Genomic DNA, 20,443 nt, shown 5'->3' on the forward strand with positions numbered 1-20,443 from the left:
TAAAATGCCCTTATCCTAGACTTCTTCTCTTTTGAGAAACCTGGTACAGTGTGTGTGTGTGTGTGTGTGTGTGTGTGTGTGTGTGTCCGGGTTCTAATTACTTTCTCCCTTTTCGCCTCCTATTGCTGCCAGGTAGGATTAACTGTCATCTCTTCTGAGTACTCTCTTCACTTTATTTATATTATTAAATTAAGCCTTATCACTGCCATATTTTCATGTTTCTACCCCCTATCACAAACCTGACCCACAGCAGGAGGGTTATAAAATGTTTTTGTTGGTCTGATGGATATATCCAATCCAATTCAACAAACACTTACAAGCATCTGTTATAGGAAAAATCCTTCACTAGGCACTTTGCAAAAATAAATTAGGCATTCCCCACTCCTAAGAAGCTTACAGTCTAGTTAATAGCAGTAAAAAGTTGATGCATTAGGAGAGCTTGGTATTTAAAAGAAACAGTTTCATACTGTCAAGAAACTCTTTCTAATTCATTACCATGGGTTTTTCTGAAACAAGACTTTACTAAAGCAGGACACTCCCTGCTTTGATCAGGCCTGGATTAGCTGGGCCTAGGTTGGGTATCCACTGTCTATAAATATGTAATAAGTATCAAGGGAGATTGGGAGACCCTAATTCACATTATAGCCTCAGAGAAACTGGCCATTCAACATTAGAGTACCCAGGGCCCCATTTATCTCTTGAGAAAAATGATGGAAATAACTTTTATTATGCTGATAGCAGTTAAGCCTATAGAAACTGGAATTTACAATCAAAAAGGCTTCTTCCAATCTCTGGGAAGAACACTTGTTATGAAGGGAATTCAAGTGGAGGTACGAGAGAGTAAAACTCTATATATCTTTCAGGAGACACTGGTTGACTATCAGTTGAGGAAAATGTTATCGAATGTAGCACAAGGAGATGCCACTCAAATATCCTCTACTGCATCTTACAGGGACTCTGCCTAAAATTCTTCAAGATGGGGCACTGTATAAATATGGGGCTGCATGATGGAGAGTTGTAACAGCAACAATAGGGATTTCATAGTGCTTTAGCAGTCTCCAAAAAGGCACATTTTAATATAATTTAATCCTGATAAAGCTCTATGTTCTATGCACAAGGTATTGTTGACTCATTTGACATGTGAGAGAACTGAAGCTCAGAGAATTTGTTTTCTTACCCAGTATCACACAGCAAATAACTGGTAAAGCTGACTGGAGCTTGTGCCCCAAACTCCCCTGGTGTGGCAGTGATACCAGTGAAGACAGAGGCAGTGGGAGCTATGGCCGCAATAGCCACAGTTGAAGCCACTGATCATGACAGTGAAGTGGCACACAGTGGCTCCATGGAAGGATAGCTCTGTACACGTGGAGGGGAATGGATTAGCCACCTTAACCCTGCTAGGGGGAAGGAAGGAACTTGGAGGCTCAGGGTCCTGTGATTCTACCAAGCAGGGGCTTAAAGGTCAAAGATAATTACACAGATTTTGAGGCCATAGATCATTCCTCAACTGCACTGCCCCAATCCTTACCTAGCTCAATCCCAAGGCCAATGTGGTAGAGGAAGCAGGGGTACATATAGTATCCATCTTTCCACATACAGCACACTTTATTAACTTTAATTCATTTGTCTAAACAGTAAAATATGACTACTGAGTCTTCCAGAAGAAATTGAGAGTCATCTGACCAAGAAATAGCCTTTCAAACAACTTGGAAACTTGTTTGAGAGTGCCATTATCTGGGAGAGATGATTCTCTGAAATTTTCCACTCTAGGCTCTTCTTTCTTCCTTAGGAGGAAACACCAGTCATGGTCCAAAAATTCTTCTTGCAGAAACTGGTTTTGTTCCATAGAGCCCACAACCCAACCCAACACCTCTTCACCTTCATGCGCCTCCCTCACACCAAGACCCTTTACCACTTTCTGCCACTTCTATCATTCCTACCTCTACTACGCCTCCTGCTCCTTGAAGGATCCGTGTAAAAGGTCAGCTGGGGGTCATTTTCTGCCTCTGTGCCAGAATCCCCTTCAGGGTTCAAGAAGGCGGAACCAGCTGTAATGAAAGCAGCATGGCCAAGAAAACGTTTTCAGTTCTGATTTCATAATACCAAACCATTGGGCAAGTTCAATAGGAAAATCAACAAAAATTAAAGTAAGTTGACTGACAATCTGGGAGAAGTAGCCAAGGGGGTTGGGGCTTCCTCATACCCCCTTTGGAGATTTGTTGGAGAAGTAGACCATTAGGACAGCAGTCACTGGAGCTCTACCCTGCCCAGCCCACTTCCCTCTGACTAGGGCCATTTCTGGCACCTGCCAGAGAGGACCTCCAGGGAGAGTGGGTGGAATAGAAGGAAAGGGGAATTTCCCTCATTACAGGTTATGATTCTGTTAATATGAGACTATCTAAGGGGTATAGGAAATTACATCTTTGTGTTTTTTTCTGGCTCTAGAATTATATATATTTAATATAAAAAAGACAGAAGAGAATAAAGGAAATACATAAAACTATGTAAAGGGAACAATTCTAATGCCCTCTAAATCCTTTAAATCAGAGATAAACTCTGCTAACATTTCATGTGTATACTCTCTGGCTTTTGCTGACACAGAAACAAGTAACGGTTTTTTAATTTCTCTTTTAAAATGGCATTATGCCGTATCTTCTACTTTATAACTTCATTTTTTCCCATTTAATAGATGGGTGGTCAACTTTCCATATTAACAAATATAGATCTGTATTATTTCAAATGGCTGCATGGTAAGTGCTGGACAGTAGACAGATGTGCCAGGTAGTTAACCAATTCCCTGTTGATGGACATTTAAGCTATTTCCAATTTTTCGCTTGTTTAAACAATGCTGTGATGAACGGCCTTTTACACACTTCTTTGCATACTTGTCCAATTATTTCCTAAGAATAGACTCTTGTTGGTGAAATTACTTGGTCAAAAGGTTTGCACATTTACATTTTTTTTGGTAAGTAGCTTTTAACTGGCCTCCAGAAAGGCTGTGCTGGGGCATACCCCCTCTAGCCATGCGTGAGAGAATTGGTAGAAGATATTAATGGCCCTGCCTCTACCAATATGAAGGAATCCACCCGCAAACCCTAGCATCAGACATGCATACCTCTCGCTTTGTTGTTGATCCGCTTTCTCTGGCTGCTAGAGGTGTGAGAGAGAAGGGTGGCTTGCTGGTGGTTGGAGTCCACAGGGCTAGTGGCGATAATGTTATCTTTATACTTGTTCATCAGTGACAGCTTGGCATTGTCACTTCCTGTATAAGGAAAAGATGAGGAAAAAACTTCAAGAGAAAAGACCAAAAGAAAGGAAAAAGGAAATTTGCATAAATCAAGAAGATAAGGTCTCACAGAATTGAAATAAGACACGAGCCAACTGAGAGACTGGCTGCAAGAAACTGAAATACTGCTTTTTGATTTCTGAGGGACTGCAAAGTTACAGGAGAAGCAGTGAAGTCAGGGAATTACAACTGAAAATCCAATTCAACTATTATTATATTATGTATTATAATAATTCTGTATTGATAAGGTCAACACTTGTAACCCTTTGGCTAAATACAGACTGCAGATTTCTTTATTTTGGTCAGCACAGAGTTTTAAAAGAATTTGAATTTGTGTGCATTCAGGCAGAACATGTCCCTTCTCTTTCATCACAGTCTGCACCATCCCCTATTGTCTGACCTCCTTCTGCTTCACATATCTGTGTTATCTGTTGGCCTCCTAAAGGCATTTGAGTTGATAATAACCCCTGAGTACCATACGTCTACTTCGTGGGCTTAGCACTGCACCAGGTGTTATGGGGAATATGAAGAGATGTTGATGATATGTCCCCCATATTCTCAAGGAATTCGCAGGTTTTAAATCTTATTAGAAATTGGCTTTTCGTGTAGAATTTCCTGTAGAGAACAAGAAGAATAAAAACCTCTACATGTTTCCACTCTTTCAAGCCCCTCTGAAAGTTCATATATAGTAAGCAATGTTCAGCATCAAATATGTCTTCCTCAAAGATAATTGGGCAGTTCTTTGAAGGATCACCGTTAAGGGTTTATCTATGGAGATTTGCTGATTCATAGAAGTTTTAAAGAGAAATAGGTAGGCTACTGTAAAGGAAGAGTGCAGTCTTTCTCTCTCTGCAGTTTTGACCCTGATCTTGTTCATCTGGATTAGTTCTTCCAGCCAGTGTCTCCATAGATACACAATGCATCTAGGGTCTGATATCATGATTGCAATCCTTCATATTCTTTGAAGAAGTGCATCTCTTGTAGAGAGCACAGAGGCATGAGCAAGATAACATAACTAAAACATTCCAGGCCCAATTCTCAGGAGTCATAGGAAAAAGCAGATACCACTGTCCCCTCCACTTCAGTGGAGAGTTAAATTGCCTAAGCAAATATACAATATACAAGAAATCATATACACATGTTCATTTTTCTTGCTATCTCATTTCCCAGAGGGTTGCTCATTACACACTAAAATGGCTCTAACTCACTCCTCTGTTGAACGTTACAGTATGTTGCTTCCAGTGCCTGGTGAAAGTGAAAAGAGATCCAATTTACATGGTTCTTCTGGTTTTCTAGATTAGAAAACAGCTCTCATCATCTCAGGCAACAGGTTATTCTTGCCTATCTAGGGAAGGGCACTGCCACATCACACTATGTAGGACAACCAGCTGTTGTCACACAGCTGTTCCTACCCACTCCCCGGCTCCTTGGGATGAAGGACCAAACAGCCCCTTGCCTTTCTCCCATCCCCACCTGGTGTGAGGTCCATCCCTGACTTTTCATTGCAGCCCTGCAGGGAGTCGAGGGTGCGCGTGACCTGGCTGGCAAAGTCCTCCCCTCCGTTCATGCACTCCCTCTGCAGGTGGTGGCGCAGATCAGTGATGTCATACTCATAGCCGTCCAGGATGGGTGTCTCCCGGATGCTCAGGGTGCCACTGGAGTTGTGGCCCTGCACGCGGGCGTTGCGCAGACTCTCCCGTCCGTGCCCGCCAATCAGCACAGAAGGAATGTAGTGAATCTCGTTGGCTGCCTCGGCACTGGCACTCTTCTGGGGCTGGGGGACCCGGCGGCGTTTGCACCAGCGCCGGCGAGTATACAGGATCATCACCAGGCACAAGATGGACAGCAGCAGAGCGATCATGCCACCCTAGGAAGAGAGGACCACAGATGGGTGTGGGAAGATGGGCAGGCTCCTCCCACAAAGAGTCATTGCTCCTTCAGCCACCACCATTCATCACTTATTTATGCATTCATTCATTCAACTGTATTAAGCATTTGTAGCAAGCATCATTCAGCAGTCAAGGGAAAGTCTGCTGTGACTGGTATTTAGGGTGAGAGAAAAATGGAGCGGGGATGACCAGTGCATCATTTCAAGTGATCCAGTTCCTTTGGGCTTAGCAAACAATTTGAAGAAAGAAGTCTTTGTGAGTGTGTGTGAGTGTGTGTGTGTGAGTGTGTGTGTGTGTGTGTGTGTGCGCGCGTGTGATTTCAGCTGCAAAAACAGGGGAAAGGGTTTATTTGTTAAATCAAATCTGCCACACATAAAGCTGGTTTCAGGACTTTATTTTTTTAGCAATTTGGGGTGGCATCTGGTTTCTTCCTGTCTCACGTCTAAAGATCAATCATAGATTCTAACAGTGGTTCCACCAATTATCAGTGGGTCCTATAAATTCTAAACCTCAGATCCCTCATCTGTATAATGGAGAAGACACCACTTAACTACCCAGGGTGGTTGTAAGAATTAGGTTAGCTAACTATGTAAAGTGCCTAGCATAAGATATCTCACATAATCAAAGCTGCTCTCAGCATAACCTTAAATGTCACCGTCTGAGTAAATGGCCCAGCAGGAAAAACCATTGACAAATCTGAATTGAAATTTACATCCATCAGGAATTTACCACCAAGTGTGGGGAGGAATCTCATCATTTGAACATGACTTTTTGGGTCACAGATTTCCCTTAACCATACAGTCCTGAGTGATGTTCCCCCTTCTTACTAAAGCTCAGGGGAAGGGATTGAGACGCAAGTCCTGAAGTCAGGCTGGTGGAGGAGTTACTTTCCGGTGCTCAAAGGCCAACACCTCGAAGGCCATTCCTTACAAATGAGGACACCACGCTGCTGCCTATCAGAGGTGAGGATGCAGGACTCAGTGAGACTGAACACATGGCCTTGACGTCACCGGGGCAGCATTTAGAGGGACAGCCTTTAAGCTTGGTGCTGCACGGCACTCGGTGGGCATAAATCTTCCAGTGCACAATCTCTATTCACTCCCTTTATTTTGGTCAATATCTTTCCAAACCTATTTAATTACGCTAGCATGTGCCAAATGATTCTTCTCTCAATCTTGGGCTTCAATCATACCTCCCTATCAAATAAGCTAGAGATAAAAATCCACTACTAATTCCCAGAGGGCCCACCTGCATAAGACTAGGTCAAGAGTATGCCCTCAAATACATTAAAGGGGCTTTTCCAGTCTCATAATAATTATGCCTTAGATTTATAAAATTCCTTTCCCTGAATATCTTCCTATTTATCCTCCCTCTTTCACCATCACTGTAAGCAAAGGAATAGACACACACACACACACACACACACACTGCCACTTTCAAGCAGGCAGCACAGAGGAGCAGAGACACGAGGCAACAGAGTCAGCTGCCAAGTGACAGGATATATCATGTGACTTGTTGGGGACAGATGTATGCTGACCTCCTGGTTTTCAATTCTTTCTTTTTTTTGCAGAACCCTTTCTCCTGGTGCAAGCTCTTATGCAAGTAATGCAAGCACAGAGAAAGAGTAAACATGCTCAGGTTCCATTGTGGGTAGGAGTCCAAAGCCAAGTATTCTAGGTCCTTGCTAACTGCTACCTCCACTCCCATCTATCCTGGCAGCCCTGCAGACACACACGCAGAGCTCCTGGGACCCCACAGAATACTGCCTAGAAGACACAGCGCCTCCACAGTGCTGTGCCACTCATTGACAGTGACTGTTTGTGTCCAAACCAACAGTTTTTTTTTTTTAAACAGAACCTGTATCTCAGAGTCAGAGCTAACTTTTCCTTCACCTCAAATTGAAATTGCAACAATAGGTAATTAAGCCACACGGAAGGAATAACTTCCCAACTGAGAGAAGTTGTCAGACATTGAATTAGGCTAGTGAAAACGAGAGGTAATTTTATTCCCTAAAGAGCTCTAAGAGTAGCGTAAGCATCAATCTCTAAGGAATGGCTTAAACACCATGTTTTTTGCTCACGTAGGTTTTTTTAGGAGCTCCTTCCACTGTTCCTCTCTAATTCTCCTTTCAGATGGTCACAATAGTGTTATGATGAGGTCTGGGGCATAGGCTCATTCCCTATATTATGCAGTAATAAAACAAGATTAGCTGTCCATTATCATCCTTTTACCATGTACCAGATACTTGTTCAAAAGGTTCCTCACTTTCAACTCAATTTCCCATTTTACATTTGAAAAAGATGAGGCACAGAGGTTAAATAACTTGCCCAACATCACACAGCAAATGAGCAGTGGAACTGGAAGAAGACCACAACTCTTATTTCAGAGCCTATATTCTTAAGCACTAGCCTGCAGTCACCCAGAATGAGCATGGCTCACTGGAGAGACATCTACACCCCGGCACCTATCTTACAGATCATAAGAGGACAGAGTAGGAGAGTGTGGATGAATACATCCGGACCTATTGTCAGTGCTGGAAGAAAAAGAGTATTCAAATACTCAGATTTCAAATATTCAAAGTGCACATCCAGCTGACAGTGGGTCAAAGGAGGAGCTATCATAAACAAAGGACCTTTAGTAAGCACCTATGAAGCATCCAAATCCAAGGTTAGTTGGTAGTAAAAAGACAACACTCACGTTTTAAGTTATCTGTGTTAAAATAGGACTATTTATATCACTACATGCCTGAAAGATACCATTAGGCCCTCAACTGGGCTGAATTTAGATGAGAAATGTGTACTTTCTTTCAATTTAGGGATGCACTGCCTATCCATCTCTAGGTTCAGCCCCTTCCTTTTCTGATGAAAAAACCAAGGCTCAGAGAAACTACAGAACTAGACAGTGCAGAACTGGCTCTAGTCCCAGATCTTCCTTCACTGCTCTTCTCACAGGCCATTTTGGTAAGTTCATCCAAAATTCCCTTTACCATGTGTGGAGCCTAGACACTAAATTAAGAATATTTTATGTTCATTTTTCTTAAAAACATAACTTATAGGGAGCTAGAACAGAAGCTTTTGTTTTGCTAAGCCAGTATATTTAGCTTCTCTAATTTTGCTTTAGTGAAAAAACACATCCTCTGCTTAGAGTCAGTGACTCTCGATGACCTCAGCTTTCTAATAATCAGTTACCAGGAATAAGCTTCAGTCAATAGGTGAAACTCAGCACAAGCATTTGAAAAAGGATTCTCAGGTACTCAAGCTGTGGTATGGGTTCTCTGCTTCTGTAACCCAAATTGGTGACAGATGTCAAAATGCTTTGCAATGGCTTACTAACTGTGGACTATTTTATAAACAATAATATACCATAATGTGGTGTGACATTAATATGTGATATTATTTAATAATATTTTGTAATAATTATTTGTAAAATCACTACATATAAATTCCTCTGAAATGCTCTACCTGCTTGAGCAGGTAGTAAGTAGGAAGAAAATATAGGCCCACCACTGTACTAGGAAAAGGCAGGGGTCTACCACTTTGGTAACTGTCCTTCTACAGTGAGGACTTGGCTCACATTCAGTTACTGTCACATTTTTCAATAAACCATAGGTCTTGGACAATTTCTTTCTTTCTTTCTCTCTTTCCTTCTCTCTCTTTCTCTCTTTCCTTCTCTCTCTTTCTTTCTTTCTTTCTTTCTTTCTTTCTTTCTTTCTTTCTTTCTTTCTTTCTTTCTTTCTTTCTTTCTTTCTCTCTTTCTTTCTTTCTTTCTTTCTTTCCTCCCCTCCCTTCCTTCCTTCCTTCCTTCCTTCCTTCCTTCCTTCCTTCCTTCCTTCCTTCCTTCCTTCCTTCCTTCCTTCCTCCCTCCCTCCCTCCCTCCCTCCCTCCCTCTCTCTTTCTCTCTTTCTCTCTTTCTTTCTTTCTTTCTTTCTTGACAGGGCCTTACTCTGTCACCCAGGTTGGAGTGCAGAGGTGTGAACTTGGCCCACTGCAACCTCTGTCTCCTGTGTTCAAGTGATGCTCTCATCTCAACCTCCCAAGTAGCTGGGATTACAGGCACATACCACCACACCTGGCTAATTTTTGTATTTTTAGTAGAGACAGGGTTTGAACATGTTGGTGAGGCTGGTCTCTAACTCCTGACCTCAAATAATCCACTTGCCTCGGCCTCCCAAAGTGGTGGGATTACAGGTATGAGCCACTGAGCCCAGCCAATTTCATTATTCTTAACCTTACTACTTTCGTAGAGAATTTTAAGCAGTTTCAGTAAGTGTCATGGATACTCCAGGATTTTCCTTTCAAAGAGTCTAGTGAAATGAAGAGGGGGCAGATGGAATGGAAAGGAAACCCTAGGCCAAAGACTGTGGCTGGAAGCATCCCAATAGCCAAGTCGAAAAGAGAAAGGCAAGATGCACACATCTTACACAGCTTATTGGGGGCACCAATTGTCCTCTGGATACTCAGCTCCCAAAAGACTTCTACTTAACGTCTGCTCATGAGCATGCTGACAAACAGAATGGGCACTTATCACACAAGGCTTTACAGAAAGTGTACAGGGGTTCTTCACATGCACATGTCTTGCTTTGAGTTTCTGTTTTACCCTAGATGTGTTCAGAAAGTATTCTTCATTTATTTGTGTTAGCTCCAATTTTTATAGCCATTGGAAAAACAAAGACAAAACATTACAGTATATCTGGATTCAGGCAACAAGTTACAAGTTGTAAACTCTGAATATTAAAAAAGAAACACTGACTGTAAGCACTGGCTGCAAAACACAGAATTGTTTTGTTCATTATTCATCTTTGCATGAGTTTTCTGATTATTCTATTGATTTTTTTCTCAAAACTGTTAACATTTGGTAACTAGAAGCATGTTTGGGGTATATGAGAAACCCACATCTATTAACGAGTTCCTTGAAAAAAAAAGCGGCATTTTAAAATACATTTTTCTTTTAAAAAATCAATAAATCATTTCTACTGGCTGTAATAGATACCACACAAATGAAATCAGCTTTTATTTTATTATGAAATTGACATTTTCAGCACTTACTTAAGAGAGTAATATGAGGTTTGTCAGATAATTTGTAGATTTTAGGATTTTTATGTAACAATGTGTTACATAACATTGATGGTAATTGCCGAAGGATGGAAAATTCTAAGCAGATCTCTCCTTTATGCTTATCCCAGTCCTCTGGACCAATGACAAGATTGTCTCATTATCTGACCCGTATATTCATCCTGGGTCCTGGGTCATACTTTCCTCCTTCAGCTAACTCCTATTCATTCTTCAAAGTCAATTCAGTGACACAACTTCAGCCAACCATTCTCTAGTCTCACTGCACTTTCCATAGAACCCTCCACATAATTCTAACCACAAGTACATTTACCTTTGATTTTCTTGTCTATCTCATTTGCTAGACTACAGAGGACAGGGGCCATGGGGCAGAGGCCATGTCTAATCTCTCTCTTTTATAGCTCCAGGGTAAAGCACAGTGCCTGGCATAAAGCAGATGGTCAATAATTGTGGGACAGAGGAAGGATGGGAGAGGGGAAAGAAGAAATAAAGAGGGAGGAAGGAAAGAAGGAAGAGAAGAAGGGAAGGAAAGAGAGAGGAAGAGAAGGAAGAAAAAAGAAAGGAAAAAAAGGAAGGAGCATCATCAACTTTCAATATATTTCAATATGGTCATCTTCTCTGTGCCTACAAGCTAATCTTGTATAAGTTAGCTGGTTGGGTGACTCATTTATTCAATTTATTACTAAATCATTCAACAAGCACTTACTGATGCCTACTTTAGCAAGGCATTTTTTTTCAGTGGTCACTGTTATGAAGATAGTGCAGTGAGTAACACAGGTATACTTCCTGATCTCATGTAGTTTATATTTTAGTTATAGGAATTAATCTACATAATTTGATTTTTAAAGATAAACGCAGGCATAAAAGGAAGACAAAAACAGATCACAGGTGCTGGCCAGTCATTACTTCTCTTCTTCAAACCAAAGACACTGTGGTAGATGAAGATATCTTGGACTAGAGGTAACACTCTGGTAACAACCCCATGGACCAGTGGAATCCTTCTCAAATCAGTGTCACATAATCAATAAATCCTAAAATAAAAGAATCTGGATCTATTAAATGTCACAAAGTTTAGAGAGTCACCTGGGCTTTCTGAACCCTTGGCAGAGAAATGGAAAAGCTGAGATTATGCTTCCAGCTACCATCTGTCAAGAGACTACAGCCAATCAATCAGCTCACATTTCAAAGCTTACTTTTACCTTAGGAGTAAGCAGAAGAGTGAATTTGAGACAGAATTAATTATTCCTCAAGGCAATGGACATACTGAATTCAAATTATATTCCTAGAGGAATTAAATAGTGGTTACAAAATAGGAATCATATACAAGAGTTTGGTAGCTCATGTCTCCTGTTTTGTCTTAATACCAATGCCCCAAGGTCAGGGGTAAACACCCTCTCTCGGATACAGCAACAATCACTCATATTTTTTTCTGGATGTCACTCATATCTTTTATAAGAGGCAGAACAAGAACAGAAAAACTGTGCAAACCCCCATGGAAACTCTGGGCATATCCTAATCTAGAACCAAAATGTTTCAGGAATAAGGAATGGATAAAGCAGGTGGATAACTTCTTAAGATCCTTTCTGATCCTGTGATACTATGGAGCCTACTGGAAAACTAGACTTAAATTACTAGCAACATGAAGAACCCCAGTAAAATAATAGGGCAAAGCAGCTGTGTAATTGTGTGCAAATTGCAGACCCTTTGAACCTAACCCAAGCCTCCATCGATAAAATTCAGTGATTGAAAGAAATGCATGACTCTTCCAATCTGAAAATTTTCTGATTGTAACACTGATCCCTGTCAAACAGGAAATGGCCCTGCATTGGTAAACTAAGGGTAGACAAAATGCCTGTGCATTCTTCCTGCCCAGCAAAGTCACAAACCACAGACCAAGGAGATGATGGAGCTGACCCACCAGAAGCAGGTCATCAACCCCATGTAGCCAATGATCTCCTCACAAGCAGACCCCCTCTTCCCCAATTGCATACAAAGGCCTCTGAAATGAGTGGATGTCATAAAAACTGTGATAACACATTCTTGACCATGAAAATCCCTTTCCTGCCAGAAGGAGTCACCCAAACTAGAAGAGAAAATGCCCTTGCTTCTCTGGCAGATTCTCTTTTCTATGCTGGTTGGTGAATAGAAATCCATTATCCCCTGCCCACCTCCTTTGCAGATGAAAGACAAGTGAAAACACTTTAAGCATATTAAGTAGCAAGTTCGATTTATAAATTATTAGGAACATTACCTCCCCTTGGGAGTTTTCTGAAGTCTTTAATCGTGTGGAAAGGCTTTCCAGTTGCCACGGGCCACCATGTTAATTAAGAGGCCTCAATATGTCTTCTGGGGCTCCTGGTGTGAATTGCATGCCCCACTGGCAGGGCCCAGCCCGTGCTGCTTGGTTAACTTCTCACTGGGGTAGTTACTACTGCTGACTGCTGCCTCAAGATGCTTCAGCATCCCCTTCTCCCATGCCCCTAAGACCAAGTATCCAAAGCTTAGGGAAGAAATAGGATATTCCCCCAATTCTGTCTCATTAAAATGCCATTGGTGGGTAAATATAGGGATGAGGCAACCTTCCACAAACAAGAGGCAAAGGCTAAGACCAAGAGCCTTTCAAGGTTAAGCAGGTTGGTATTTGAGTCCTTCCAACGTAAAGAGTCTATGTTCCTCTTAGGAGGAAACTCAACTCTCTAGCCTTGTAATTACTTTTTAATTTAATTTTGTTTTATTTTGTTTTTCCTAGCTCTAAAAGTTTTAAGACCGTTAGGTTTGATCGTCTTTCTTCTTTAATCTGGAAAGTTTGTCCTCAATTCCTGTATGAGACTTTAGGAGTTTCGTCTAATGAGAGCCTGGAGCCCTACAGGGACAGTGGCTGGAGGCTAGTGTGCTGGAGTCAGCCTGGGCTATTTCAAGTTGTACTCTTTCAGATTCTGTTTATAGAACTGCTTTTTACCGTTCTCAAGATTTTTTTTTTTTTCTTGCCTCAGACCCTTGACTCTGTCATCCCAAAGAAAAGCAAAGGAGCGCATTTCTCCGTGAGCTGCTTAGAACTCTCTCATCATTAGTAGCTACAGTTACCTGTTGTTTGCCTTAACAAGAGTGCTAAGGCCAAGCAGGGCTGGGTGAAGCAGGATGACAGAGAAACAGCTCGTCATGGGCTGGGTTTTCAGCCCATAGATCCATAATTCCAAAGACTGACCTATACCTCTGCAGTGTAGGAGACCAGTAAGGAATCAGGCTACCTGGGCAGACCTGAGGTCCTTCATCCCTCTGGATGCAGATGTAATAATTTTCTAAGAGATGACGCTGCCTAGTCAGACATCATGGATGGCACCCCAATTAGTATCATGTGTTAAGAGGCTGGCCCCACATATAACCCATGTGTGTGGATATTAGTGTGCATGCACACGCACAAATGTGTGTATTATGCACAACAGACAGGCTGGAAGATAAAAGGGTCCACACGGAAGCAGAAGCACTCCAGGTCGCTGTCTCAGCAACTCATGGGCAGAGCTGCATGAGACAGGCTCCCTCCATGGGCTGTGGGCACCAGCCCTTCAAAACTTCACAAGCCAAGCATGAAGCCAATAAATAAATATCACCAGCTGGATAATGCTCAATGCCTATTCTGGGCCACGTTCCTTTCCTCCTTTCTTCTTTGTTTTTTATGCAGTAGGTGATCTTGATGAAATAAAATAATAATAATAATCTACTCCATTAGGACCAAACATTAAGGGAATTATTGAACGAGTAGGGGAAGAGGCAGCGGGCACAGTATATGCTAATGACCATTAGACTTTATCCCTATTTTTCTCTGATCATAAAGGAGTTATTAAATCCCTCTTCCTCTCGTTTCCTCAAAGTCAGGCAGACCAGTTTAACGGGGGAAAAGAGGTTCTCAGAGAGCTGATAGTTCCACAGGCAGCAGCTGGGGCTGAGTACATGAAAATCAACAGCATTAAAAACTAGTCACTGCAGGAAGACCTTATGCAGGGCATGTGTAGGGATTCCAGTGACTTCAGAGGTAAACGGCCTATAACATAGTTGGGAATAGGAGGGGAAAGAGGGCCAGGATGTCAAAATTTCTCTGAATTTGGTACATATTCATCAGTATCACTATCTGAACCAGGGAAGACCCTGAAGATCCGTTTCCTCTCCAGCTAACACTGAGATGGATCCTTAAAGGCTGCACTATTCATAGATGTCTGCGAGTCGGGGTATAGGTAGAAGGCCTTTCACATGGAGTGTGGCCTTGATCATATTCTTGTCCCACACAGAGAGGTACAACTTGATTTTCATGATTGCCGTGAGATCTGGTGTGCCAGGATCCAGTCAAGTATTCAAGGATCCTGCCCCTGTTCTCTTTTACAGTGGGACTTCCAGCAGCACAGTCCCTAGACTGGGAGAGGTAAAGATCACATAGCTGATGGCTAGTTTTGTGATGATCTCAAAGTCCACAAACCACTATAAATGAATTAAGCATTTCTCAGCTTCCTATAGCTAATCCCATTACATGTGCTTAATTCTTCCTCCAAACTCCTGCCTCATTTTGTTAGTCTACTCACACAGTGCCTTATTCCTAGAGTACTGGTACAATAAAGAAGTAATACTAATGACGACTACTATTTATTGTGTTTGCCACATGCCAGACATAGCACCTAATGAATTATACTCATTATTTTATTTAGTCCTACCAATAAGTATAAGTAGTAAAAATTACAATTTCCATTTTTAGAAAGTAACTTATCCAAGTTTACATACTAGTATGAGGCCAAACTAAGACTCAACCACCGACATTAATGATGGTGTTTTACGACCATGTCACATAGAAAGAAGCCCACCACTGTGGTCTGGGTTCTAATCACTCAACTTCCCATTTTCTTTAAATTAAACCCCAGACTTCCTTGCTTCTACAACTAACTCTTGAGGTTATGCAAATGAGGATCCCTAAATGTCTACACTCAGTACTGTCTACACTGCCTGATGCCTGCAATCTTTTCCAGTTAAGCTTGATCATCGGATTGGCCAAATACAACATTTTAAACAATAATTTAACCAATATGGACAAGGAGGATCACACTTGTCAGGTTGTCATTTTGACACAGGCAGCGAAAATTCTATGGAGATATCTGCCCTTGGGTAGATGTAAAGTGAAATCAACTATCTTCAGAGTCTGAGAGTACAGATGCTCAACCATTTCCTTGAGAACAGTCTGACACTAATGCACACAGACTCAGGTCTCTTTGTTCTCTGTAAGCCCTGTTCTGGGATGGGAGACATAAGAAGAACAATAAACACTTTCCACAGTATAACAACACACATGTAAGACAGACTGGGGAGAACTGTCAGACTTAACTTTCAGGGAAACTAGGAACTTCATTACAGTCAGGTCACACACAAAAAACACTGTGCTAGCCGATAGATTTGGAGAAGACAGAAGAAAGCCCACAGGCCATGTTTTGCATTAGAACCCAAAAGATGATAACGGCCATTCCCAGTGCAAGTCATTTAATGCCAGTCAAAAACAGAGGTTAACAAAACTTGTATACATTGCTTTGTGCTCATAAACTTCCTCCAACTGGTAACTGATTTGACCCACCACAGAAAATTCTAATCACAGCCCCCAAATTCTAATCCAAACCCTGGGAGAAAAATGGGTATCCATGGTCATATCCCTTGTAATGTTCCAGCTGTGACTCAATCTTGGCATCCAAGTAAGATGCACATTAGAGCTCAAGAATTGTAGCAAAGGGAACAGAAGAGGAAATTAAGGGCTGAGAGGAGATGCTGACGTACAAACACGATTAGAGCATCATATGCCAATATCCCTTCCAAGCCCCTCACTCCTTGCCAGCAAGCTTTGTCTGGCATCAAACAGGGGAAGGAGGAGAAACCCTGGCAGTCCAAAAAGTCTTCTTTGGGGCCCCACACTGAGTGCTGTGGCTCTTATTTCTCCCTCTTTAAAAAATTATTAAATTGAATTTGTTTTTCTCTGGAACTAATCAAGCACAAAATCTGAAGAAGAGGCCTGGTTTGTGAAGGCAATCTCTGAATGAGGTACTAACATTCTCATTAGGATGGGCTTCGTTAAGCCACCAGCTCCAACATCAGCAGCATATTGTCTTCAGCTAATTACATTTTTTGCTGGCAAAGCTATTGTACAAGTCTTCAAATCCTTCCCATCATTAATTTTAAGAAATGAAACACACACACACACACACACACACACACCCAATTGCCCTGTCCTACCTCCTCTCTCCCTGGCATTCTACCCACCCATAGCCCCAGGCTGTCAGCTTTGTTTTTCTGTTTTTTCAGGCTTCCTCTCTTGTGCTGGCATTTGTTGTTGTTGTTTGTTTTGTTTTGTTTTTTGAGGTGGGGATGGGGATTGTGATGGAGTGGGGTGCAGGTAGAGAGTCTGTTGCTTAGGCCTGATTTCTTCACTAGCTGACCATGGTCCCCTCTGTTCCCAGCAGAACAGCCAAATGCTGGTTGCTCCCACCAAGACCTCCCGCGCAGGCCTGGTGCTCACCAGCCAAAGATGGGCAGGAGCAAAGGGAAGCTGGAAATTGAGCCCCAGCTCTTCCCCACCTGCCAGAGAAAGTGACAAAAGGCTCAACTCTGCTATTGTTTGTCAGGTTTTGATTTGCTGATGAGTGGCTCAATCATGCAGGGAATCCATAGGTCAGCCAGAGACTTTCACGTGATACAAACGCAGTCAGGGGTTCTTGCTTCCAAGACAACTGACGAGACAGACATCATCTGCTGGGCCAACTGCCTAATTCTATACCTGTTTTCCTGAACCCATGGGGTCATTCCCAGCCAACCTGCAACATCATTATAAATTAATTCAGATCATAGTGTTCACAGAGTTTCTTCTTTCTACATTTTAATAGTTGTGATTTATTTTTTCTATTCTTAACATTCAGTTCTGTTGTAAGGGAGAGAGAGACAGAAAGAGAGAAAAACGGGAGGGAGAGGAAAAGGGAGAAAGAGCAGGTATGGGGTAACAGGCCTTTCTCTGCCTATCTCCAAACCTTTGCTTTCTCATTTCCCTGAAATGTCCTTCTTTGTATCTCCCCTACCTATGCCTTTTCTGTGCTTTCAAGTTGCAGCATACATCCGTCTCCTTCCTGAAACCTACTTTGATTACTCTGATCCTCAGACATATTGTTCTATTCTAATTCCTAATGCATATGTGGACATTTATCAATTAATCCTTAATCCCTAATTCTGTTGCTCCCTGTATCATGGCTCTGACTGGACTTGCAGGCAGAGACCAAGTTCTAAATTCCTTCCACAGCCCCAGCCTTAGCAGAATGTCCAGCACGGGGCTGACACTCAGTGAATGCTACATAGCTTGATTAACTCCAGGGAGGCACATTCAGCTGACTTGCTGAGGCTGACAAAACACAAACAGCATTATGTTCATACTGTTGGTCAGTTCAGACTGAAGACCTCCATCTGAAAATCTCTCTTCCTTCTTTTCTGCTGGTTCCTGGATCGCTCTGAGGGGCACTCCCTTGGTCATGGAGTCCTCCCAGGAGAAAGTCAACTATAGTCAGGTGGTGGTTTCCTTACCCATGAGGATGCTCAAATGTAAGGTGCATGCTACAGATCCATCACCCAGAGGATACAGCTGTGTTTTTAGAGCGTGTGAAGACTTCTCTTTACCCAACCTCACTCTAGCTCCTATCTTTTGGTGCCTTTAGCCAGCATTTGTGAGACGGCTGAAGGCTCACTTATAGTGACAGATTGTTTTTCTAGTAAAATAAACTAACCTGCACGTTAATCTAACTGTTCTTGCTCCACTCCTTAGAGGTCTGCAGGAATAGAGTATCAACACCAGAGAAGTCAAAACTTGTAATCACATTAAAAATGTCTATTTAGAATCTAATTATAGCTACATACATGTAGCTGCATTACATACTTTATAAAGTGAATGGTGCAAAAATAAAAGTCCCTTCCCTTAGAAATGAAAGTGTTAATTTTGCATTTATATTTCTGTTTCTGCAGAGTGACTACAGGTAGGATGGAGAAGTTCTTCTTAACTTCATTCTATAATTGGGGAAATTAAATTTGGCTTAACAGGAAAACCAAACACTGTCAGGACCAACACTTCTCCATAGTTGTTTCTGCCACCATACCATGAGAGATACAGGCTACAAACCGGGTAGACCCCATTGGCACACTGAAGGCTCAATGTTCCCCTGGCACCGGCTGTAACTCCAATTTTTTATCTCTCTCAGTCAGCAAAGTATAACACAATGTAAGTTGAGTGAGAATGACCTTATTATAGGTCATTTGTAACTCTGACTCCACTCTAATGGAGAAAAGAAAACCAGTCACAATTTTCAGCACTTTACCTATTATTAGTATCAAATGCACTTGGCACATCTTACAAATGATGCAGACAGACCAGCCATCGTGACACTGTAGTAGAAGTGTGAAAGCAGCCACTGAGAACAGGAAAACCAGGAGCTGTTGGTTTTGCCCAGAAGGCTGAGTCAGGGACTTCCTGGATATTCGGGCTCTGGGAGGGGCCCTCTTCATTGCAGAACACCATGTGGTCTCATCCCACCCCTTATACCATGCCTCGTGACACTCAAAACTAAAGTTCCCACTCTGGCAACCTTTTATAGCAATTTTGCTCAGTATCAACTTAAAAATTATACGTATACACGCACACACACGCAGAGGGAGAGTGAGATGGCCTCATGATCTAGCCACTTCTCGTGTGTGTGACAGCCTTCCCCTAAGGTTCCCGTTCCATGAATATGTGAAGGGAGGAAGAGATGTGAGGGTTCAGTGGAGAAAAGGGAGCACAGGACTAGAGAGGAGGCCTGAGAGAACATTTTGCTGAAGATCCTCCAGGACAGAGGGGAAAATACACTGACTGATCACCTGCTCCCCATCCCAATAGTGCCACTGACCAGCCATTCAGCCATCTAACCTCCTTGAGCCTCAGCTCTCCATATTACCAGACTTGCTCAGCCTTCCTTGCAAAGTTGTCTGTTCATTCCCAAAGTCCCTTTCAGCCTCTCAGCAAAAGGCCAGGCCCTCGGTTAGGACTGAGAGAAGCATAATCCCTCCCACCAAGGAGCTTACACTCAGGGGAGGTAGGCTTATGCACAGGTAAGGATGATGTAGAAATATGCACCACGGATTGCACAAAACTACTTCACCCAGCCGGGAGAGAAAAGGGGGTCAGAAACACTTTCCTAGAGGGAGTCATGGGGCAAAACTGAATTTTAAGAAGAGTAGAAAGAGGTGACCTCACTCAGAGGAGAGGAAAGACATTCTCAGCCAAAAGGCCAGCATAAGTGAAATCACAGAAGTATTAAATAGCAAGGGAGGTTCACAAAATATGACTGATGGTCAGGGTAGCTCACAGAGAGGAAGGCAAGGAGTGGAGGAGATGAGGGCCAGGCATGAAAGGTTTAACACCCTGGAAGTTAGCTTTCTGAGTGGAGGGACCTACTCAAGGTTTTCCACCAGGGAGGGGACATAGTTCAAGTTGCATTTTATTAGATTCAGCCTGATGGTGATTGAAGGGAATTGTTTTAGGGGAACAAGTCAGAAGACAAGAGTGAAGAGGGGGGAAACCACTGTATCAGTCCAATGAGAGGTGAGGGGGGCCTGCACTTATAGTGGTAGTAGAGAGGGAAAGAAGAGAGGGAGTCTAGAGATGTTTACAAAATAAAATAAGCAGAGTATGGTGAAAAGGAGGGCACAAGAAGAGGATCCCATGGCCATGCTGGGCATAAGGACAATGAGTCTGCAGGTACAGAAAGTGGAAACCTGGGTAATAAGAATGAATGGGAAGACTGAGATCCATCTGTTCCTAAATAATGAAAATGCACTACTTGTTCAGAAGATCTTCAAGTGAAGTAACTGTCATTTTCCTTTGGAGTGTTCTTTCTTTTCAACCCTAGTGACCTGGAATGATTAGCTAGGTAAGGCAGCATCTAACACAGATGCTGATGAAAATTTCTGGATGCAAAATACAGGCCTTTGAATGCACTTACAGTATCACACAGGAACAGCTACATGGCCCACTTCCCACTCTTAACTTTTTTCATTAGATGAGATCAGGTGAAAACGAACATCAGAATCAAGCCTGATCAAAGAGGCAAAGGAACTCTCAAAGGGCGGCCGCCAGAGGGGCTCAGGATGTAGAAGAGGAAAGCAAG

The 20,443-nt window shown here is 42.4% G+C and overlaps 1 protein-coding gene across 6 annotated transcripts in view; it reads right to left on the bottom strand.

Annotated features, from left to right (window-relative positions):
* The window catches only part of ASTN1 (astrotactin 1), a 377,384-nt gene that overhangs the window by 240,071 nt on the left and 116,870 nt on the right, over positions 1-20,443 (bottom strand). For all 6 annotated transcript variants that reach the window (XM_074021135.1, XM_065529753.2, XM_005540073.4 and 3 more), the window contains exons 3-5: positions 4,760-5,153; positions 3,116-3,262; positions 1,941-2,048 (exon numbers count right to left, since the gene is read on the bottom strand). In XM_074021135.1, coding sequence (XP_073877236.1) covers positions 1,941-2,048; positions 3,116-3,262; positions 4,760-5,153 — 649 coding nt within the window. The remainder of the gene's footprint in view (positions 1-1,940; positions 2,049-3,115; positions 3,263-4,759; positions 5,154-20,443) is intronic.

The sequence above is a fragment of the Macaca fascicularis genome, chromosome 1 (genome assembly GCF_037993035.2).
Source record: "Macaca fascicularis isolate 582-1 chromosome 1, T2T-MFA8v1.1".
Taxonomy (NCBI): Eukaryota; Metazoa; Chordata; class Mammalia; order Primates; family Cercopithecidae; genus Macaca; species Macaca fascicularis.